The sequence below is a fragment of the Fringilla coelebs genome (assembly GCF_963513975.1).
Source record: "Fringilla coelebs genome assembly, chromosome: 3".
NCBI classification, from domain to species: Eukaryota; Metazoa; Chordata; class Aves; order Passeriformes; family Fringillidae; genus Fringilla; species Fringilla coelebs.
This window is the reverse complement of record NC_140030.1, coordinates 58,837,760-58,844,679: the sequence shown is the minus strand read 5'-3', so window position 1 is coordinate 58,844,679 and position 6,920 is coordinate 58,837,760. Positions and strand designations below refer to the sequence as shown.

Sequence of the window (6,920 nt, the reverse complement as noted above, 5' to 3'; positions counted from 1 at the left end):
CATGCTGCTAATTCCACTGGCCTTCTGCTCCACATTGCTCCTCATTCCAAGCCACATCCTTCCTTGTGAGGCCATCAGCCTCCTCAGGCCTGCTCCCTTCCCATGTGGCAGCTGCGAATGACAAACATCCAGCGTTCAGCATCCAGACATGAACATCTCAGGAATCCTCTCTGCTTTTGGCAAGCCTGCCCATCCCCAAGCACTTGCTGTATCCAAGCTGTGCAGGTTCCTCAGTGAGCACAGCTGCCTCCCATATGCTCTGGATTGCATGGGAAAGCCAGATCCACTTCCATAGCCTGAGCTAACAGGCAGGATACTTGAGCTGCAGCCAATAAAACAACCCTACAAGAGGAAACGGCAGACAAACTTCCTCGGGATGCAAGAGGCTTGGACTCCAATCCCTGGTTAGATGCCTGTTCAGAGACTTCACTAACCAGTATAAATGCACAAATCTTGCAAACAGAGGCTGTGTACACCTTGAGCACACTGTCTGGCAGGAGATGCTGGTTCAATTTGTACCTCCAGATGCCAAGTGTGGACAGTGAGATCAGTCCCCTGCAGTGTGAGCTCCCGACACCATGCCAAAGCAAGATGAGAGACAGGCTGCATGCAGTGTTCCAATATCCCTGCACTTGCTGCAATCAGTACAACTAGGTATTTGCAGATACAGGATTCAGCATTTTAGCTGAGGATAGGAAGGCACCAATTATTACAAAACTAGTGCAGGTGTGAATCTGTCTTGAGATACAAACACTGCTAATCAGCTTCAGCCACAGAACATGAACAGCTGGAAAAATTTCATGTCTGAAGTCCAAGGTCTGCTAACATAAATAACAGGCAGACCAGATTTGTGGTGGCATGAGGATACCCTTGCTACGCAGAAGTGGGGGAGCCTAAAAGATACCAGTTATGAGCCTAAGACCCTCAATCTGCTAATCTATAACAAAGGTTTTGTGGACATTTATGTTGTTGCTTTGTTGGAGTTTTCTATACTTCAGTCACACTAGCAAAGCATATGATTTACTAATTTTTCCTTCTGGGTCACTGAATGCCATTTTCTATCTTAAACTTAAAGTATTTCAGTCTTCAGGAGTACCCCACCTTACTTCTTCTGAAATACGCACATTTTATTGAAACTTAGAGCCAAATCATAGTTTAATTCTGTAATTAGCTTCTGTAATTCACGTCAAAACCTGAATGTGAATTATCAGGAGCAAATCTAACTCCCTGAAGATGAAGCAACCACCAGAAAATAATTTACACTAAGCAAGGTGAAAAAAAACTCACCACGTACACAAGTTAGAACAAATTTGTAGTTGCATTTTATTTAATCAATGAAATCTACCTTAAAAACACAAAATCAAATTTAGTAACCCAATACATTGGATTAGAGAAAGCTTCAAGCTTTTAAGCACAAGCCAGAAGTCACAGTCTCAAGGAGAGTTTCAGAGGCCAAAGCAATACACTGGAACAAAGTAGTATCTTTTTTGTGGAGACATGCTCCCTGCACCATTAGTGTGGTTTTGGGTGCAGCAGGTATTTTAGCTGTCAGTTATAAAAAGAAGATTTTGTATTTATTTTATAGTTAGGTTTGTTGCATTGCTTACCTAGGCCCTGGATTAATGGAGAAAACAGGCAAGTTAAAAGCCCTTGCCTGCTCAATTACTACCAACAGACAATTTACATTGTGGTAAAGCTAGCTTTATTTAAATGAGGTTCAGACAAGAAGTAACTTTACATATTATTAACAGCTTTGGAGCTACAAACGTAAGAATCAGGATTACACAGGTCATGCTTTTGTTATTTTGTTTTACCTGCTGCAGTTATTGCAATATGGCTTAAGGTACATAGGTATACAATTTGTACAAATTCAGCCAAGTTTGCACTTGTGAGGTGTTATTTAAGAGCATCATTACCTTGCAAGCCAACCTAAACGTGTGGAAACCGACTGAGGTTTTTGGAATCGCCCAAAGCTAAGGGGGAAAGCTGCCGCTAAGAATGGACAGAGACAGACTGGATTGTTTGAAACCACATTGTTTGGCTTTAAATATTTATATAATTCGCTCTGAGGTAAGGAAAAATCTTTTGATGCTTCCACGCAGGGCAGCACCAGATGGTGCAATCACACCAGTGCAATCAGTCACATCACTTGCTGGACGTGCAGCCTCGAGGAGAGGCCAGCACCTGCCGTAACAAGAGCATTTGTACACTAAAGCTGATTTTAAAATAAATTACTATACAGGTATGAGAGTGAGTTATTGTTCAACTTGATGGGCATTGGTTCACAATGTGTGATCTGTAACCTTCACTTTGGAAATCAGAGCTGAAAGTACTGACTTGTACCCCTTGTTCGATTTTAACGTAAACAACAAAGGAGAGGACCAATTCATGTTGGGGACAGACATCCCAGGACTCTCAGTCTTGGGCCTTCCAAGTATCTTTATATTACCCTGCCCATTCTGGTCTCACCTGCTGTCAGTCCAATCCACCTTTCATGAAGCTTTTTAAGACCTCAGTACCCCAAAAATCTCATCAGCTTTTTGAAATTCAAGGCAGAACTCATTACTTTTTTCCCTATTTCCTACTCCTGCCTCAGAAAAGACAGAGAATTGTCAGGAGTGGGGAGAATTTCAAAAAATGGTGAGGTGGGAAAACAGTTCAGGCAGGGATTGGGAAAGAAGGACATGCGTATGCAGGAAAGATGTTAAGATATTATAGGGCAGGGAAAGGCTTTGCATTGGATGGGGCAGTGACCAGAAATTAGCAGAGCTTGGAATGAGAGGGGCGAGATACAAAGTGGCACAAGAACAAGTGGTAGTGTCTGGAGGGTTTTCAGAAACCAGGGAGGGCTGCAAGTAGAAGTGAGCAGTGGGTCAGGTCAGGGCTCTCCTTTTGTCATTAGAAATATCATAGTTCTACATTAAAATCAGAACTGGGTTTAGGATATACATATAAATATTCAAAGCAAGACAGCCAAATTTTTTGAGAGATTTTACAGGGGGAAAAACCTGGAACAATAAATAGGAAACTACATGTTAGCAATTTCTGCTCCAATAAGTATCAATTTCCTCTCCAGGCTACTCTACAAGATTCATTTAAGGGAATGCCTAAACAATACATAAGTATCATTGCTCTACATTAAAATCAGAACTGGGTTTAAGACATACATATAAATACTCAATACATTACAGTCCAGTCCTGAGACCTGAAGTCTGGAACAACAGAGGAAGGGTATTCCATCTCCTTTCAAAGCTACACTTTAGATACAATTTCTGACTGAATCAGGCCTGCACAAATACAACTGAAAGATGGACGGAGATACCTGAATGGGACTGAAAGGCAGCAAACTTGAGCACCTTGCTCAACAATTTGTGCGTGATCCAGTTCCTGCTGTTTGACAGACATATCCAGAAGTCTCACGTGTTCTCATCAGTCAGTCCTCCTCTTCCCCCTCACACACAAGCTGAGTAGCACCTACAGCCATTCACAGGTCAGATCAAGGCAGCTAGGAAAGATGTGAGGGGTAAGGGAGACTGCTAAAGAAGGGAGGGAGACTCAGGGACAAGTGAAGGGAATCAAGGAGATTGGACAGACAGGACACACATTAAATGAGGGGACAGTAATAACCATGGCAAAAATTCTAGTGGTCTGCCCAGTCACTGAGTGGTGCAGCTCCGGTCTTAATGGATTATTTTGGGCAGAGACAAATAACCTTCATGGAACACAGGTATGGATACAGCCAATATTAAAGGCATTGTTTTTTAACAAAAATGGCAAGGCGAGGTCTTCAAAAGAACAGATGTTAACATCCAAGAATAAAGGGTAGTGAATAAAGCTCCTGGTTCTGTGGCAGGATTGTCAGTTGTTCTCTAGGACTGGCATCTCTCCACATGCCACATGGGTGCTTAGCACATCTGAAAGAAAGATGACAGTAAAAAAGCTTTAGTAATGACTGCTTACTCTCTCAAGAATACATTATTTTCCTAAGCAGTTCTCAGAGATAAAGGTCTTATGACTTAGTGAAGCAAGTGCAGTATATATCCTAGGGAGAGACTGTACTTGTAATTTCTGATTCAAATTCCTCTGAAGTGCAAAGAGCTTTGTATGTGAGGCACTCCCGGTTTACCATGGAAGGCAATACTCACATCGTTTAGGATTTTAAAAAGAGCTTTGTTACAGAGTGTGTTTGCACATTAAATTGAATACATTAAATGTGTCATGTGAATTCCTACCCAGGAAAACTGAAAAATACATTTACTACCTCCCAGAAATACCACAACAAAATATAGGCCAAGTCCAAGGCCACTGAAGAGAGGGCAGCCGTTCAGCAAAATAAAAAAAATAAAAAACCAAAACCAAAACAAACAACCACACCACATTAGAGAGAACAGTTTAGAGATCCTCACAACTATCTTAGAAAAAGAAATAAATTACTGGCTAAAAATGCTACTTACATTCAAGGCGTCAGAGCCACTGAGTTCTGACTTTGTCTATCACACGGTGTTCCTTCTGGACAACTGTCATCCTCCCACATTTGTGTTTTCCCATCTTCCACTGGTGGATGATATGGTTGTTCTTCACTTTCTCTGCATCTTTGCTGTCCTGTGTGTTGGTCTGAGATTTCCATTATGTACCCAACCTCTTTTAATTTTGGTGTGTGTATGTCTAGGGTGTCTTTGGTTGAATCTTCTGAAGTACTTTGTTCTAAGGTTGATTTCTGAAGTCTCACACTTCCCCTTGAAATTTCTTCAGGGCTTGTCATGACTGTTAAAGAATTCTGACTTTGCCCATCTTCCAGCATCTCAGAAATTAAAGGCATGTCCTTTGTTTTTTCCACAGCTGCATAAATTTCTGCAGACTCAGTTAAGGTAGCAGTTTTCACTATTCCTGTTTGCTTGAGCTCTTGTTCCTTACTTTGTATCTCTTCCTCTTTTACTGGCAGCTGTTGATCTACCTGTGTACTTCCCAGTTCAGGTACAATTATATCTGATGGGCTTTTTCCTACGGATTTAATGCTCTCCTCTGACTCAAGGGCAGATGACTCTTCTGTTTCTGCAAGTTTGTGAACAGCTGACTGGATGGCATTCAATACAATTTTTGTGCTCTGGGACTCTATGATCACAGACTGAACAACATGCTTCTGAAATTCTGGGGGGCTGGAAGACAGACTGTGACTGGAAGGAATGCCATTGCGTTCAACTTCCCCTGTGCTCTGGGGCTGCTCTTGCTCCTCTGATACTCCATTCATGGAAGCACAAGTTACTCTAGGCTTGGGTGCCTCCACACTACCAAGCTCTGCAGTCCCACAGCCTGAACAGTCAGTATTAGAAACTGGGACCTCTTCAGAAGCCATTTGCTCTGGTGTGGTTGCCAAGGGCTGTACAGTTTTGGCTGTCACGTCTGTGCGTGTCGCAGTTTCTGCCACAAGACGCTCTCCACCTGCTGCAGCTGCTAGAGCCACAGGTGTTTTCAGAGCCCCCAAGCTTTCAGTCTGTGGAAAGGCTGAGTCAGAGCCTTCCTCTTGCTGGACAGCAGTTGAACATTCATCATGTCTCACAGCTTCCTGTTTTCCATATTCAAATACTTCTTTGGCTCCATCCAGCAATTGCTCATTTTTCTTATCTTCCTTCTGAAAACCTTGACAGTTCAAGGTTTCTACAAGTTCTTGTCCTTTTCCCACAGTCTCTTCTCCAGCCAAACTGCTGGGTGTTTCACATTTCTTAGGACTTTTATCAGTGATAACAGCACTTCCATTTTCAACAATCTCTGGGCATGCGGGTGATAAATTAGATGCCCCATCTGCGTTAATCTGCACGGGAGCCTCAGCAACAATGGAAGTGCTCCCCAACCGTGTTTCAGATTTGCGCACAGCACCTTCCACTTCATCACTCTTGGAGGGGGTTTCAGTTGTTTTGTCTCTGCCTTGTGGCTGTGTGACAGGCACAGAATCTTTCGCTGCAATGTCCCTGTCAGACCCATCGCTCATGCTCTGCTCAGCATCTGCAGCTGCTTCTGAGCCAACTGTTTTTGAAGGAAGGGCAGTGGTTTTTCCCTTGCTCTGCAGCAGAACCTCAGGAACAGTGACTTCTGTGCTTTTTACTCCGTTGTACACAGCATCATCTTCCTCTCTCAGGGCAGGTGTCCTGCTAGGAACTCCTTCAGTACAAACTTGCTCTTGTGAGTCAGGAATTCCATCTTGTTTCTCAGTTTTAACAGTGACAACTGCTTCTGTGCACTCTGATCTCACAGTAAGCGTTCCTCCCTCTCCTTCAAGCTTTTCAGCTGTAAGCCCCAAGGATGAGGTTTCATCCTCTGTTTTGTCCAGAACCTGTGGAGAATTGCAAGAGATCTGTGTAAAAGGGTACAAGCAGGTGTTCTAGGTGAAAAACCACAACACCCAAAAGGACAAGTGTTATGGGAAGAGCACAAGGTGATGAAAAAGGGATTAGTACCTCACCAAGATCCCAGCTTGTGTTGTTTCTGAGGACATGTAGCTCATTAAACAAAGGGCAGCCTTAAAATTAACTAAAGGAAGGGACAGCTGGCAGCACTTGAAACAAAGACTAAGCCAGAAGAAGAGGAGGTAGGGAAGAAGGTAGCAATGTGCCAGCCACAGTAACTAGAGCATTTAAAGATAGTGGTGTTTTTTCCATGTCCTCCCTTTGCAGAGGTACCTCAGCTTCACCTGTATTTCTGCCCACAACTGCAGATACCATCCCATGTGTATGGTGTCACATGGATCACATCTGTATCTCAGGTGTTCATATAGTATCTTCAAGTCACTTTGTGCAGTGCAGGAACCCTAATGACAATCATTTCAGTACCTCTGCATCTATGCACACCACCTCCCACTCCATTTCTGCACACATTGCATCCACCTCACTCTGCACACAAGCTGCAGTGCTTGCTGCTTCTAGACA

General features: G+C 43.2%; 1 protein-coding gene across 2 annotated transcripts in view; it reads right to left on the bottom strand.

The window, feature by feature from the left end:
- Positions 1–1,328: 1,328 nt before the first annotated feature.
- AKAP12 (A-kinase anchoring protein 12) overlaps positions 1,329–6,920 on the bottom strand; it is a 30,264-nt gene continuing 24,672 nt past the window's right edge. For both annotated transcript variants that reach the window (XM_084203158.1, XM_084203159.1), the window contains 2 exons: positions 4,455–6,328; positions 1,329–3,914 (listed from right to left, as the gene is read on the bottom strand). In XM_084203158.1, the coding sequence (XP_084059284.1) occupies positions 4,457–6,328 (1,872 nt within the window). In that variant the 3' untranslated portion in view covers positions 1,329–3,914; positions 4,455–4,456. The remainder of the gene's footprint in view (positions 3,915–4,454; positions 6,329–6,920) is intronic.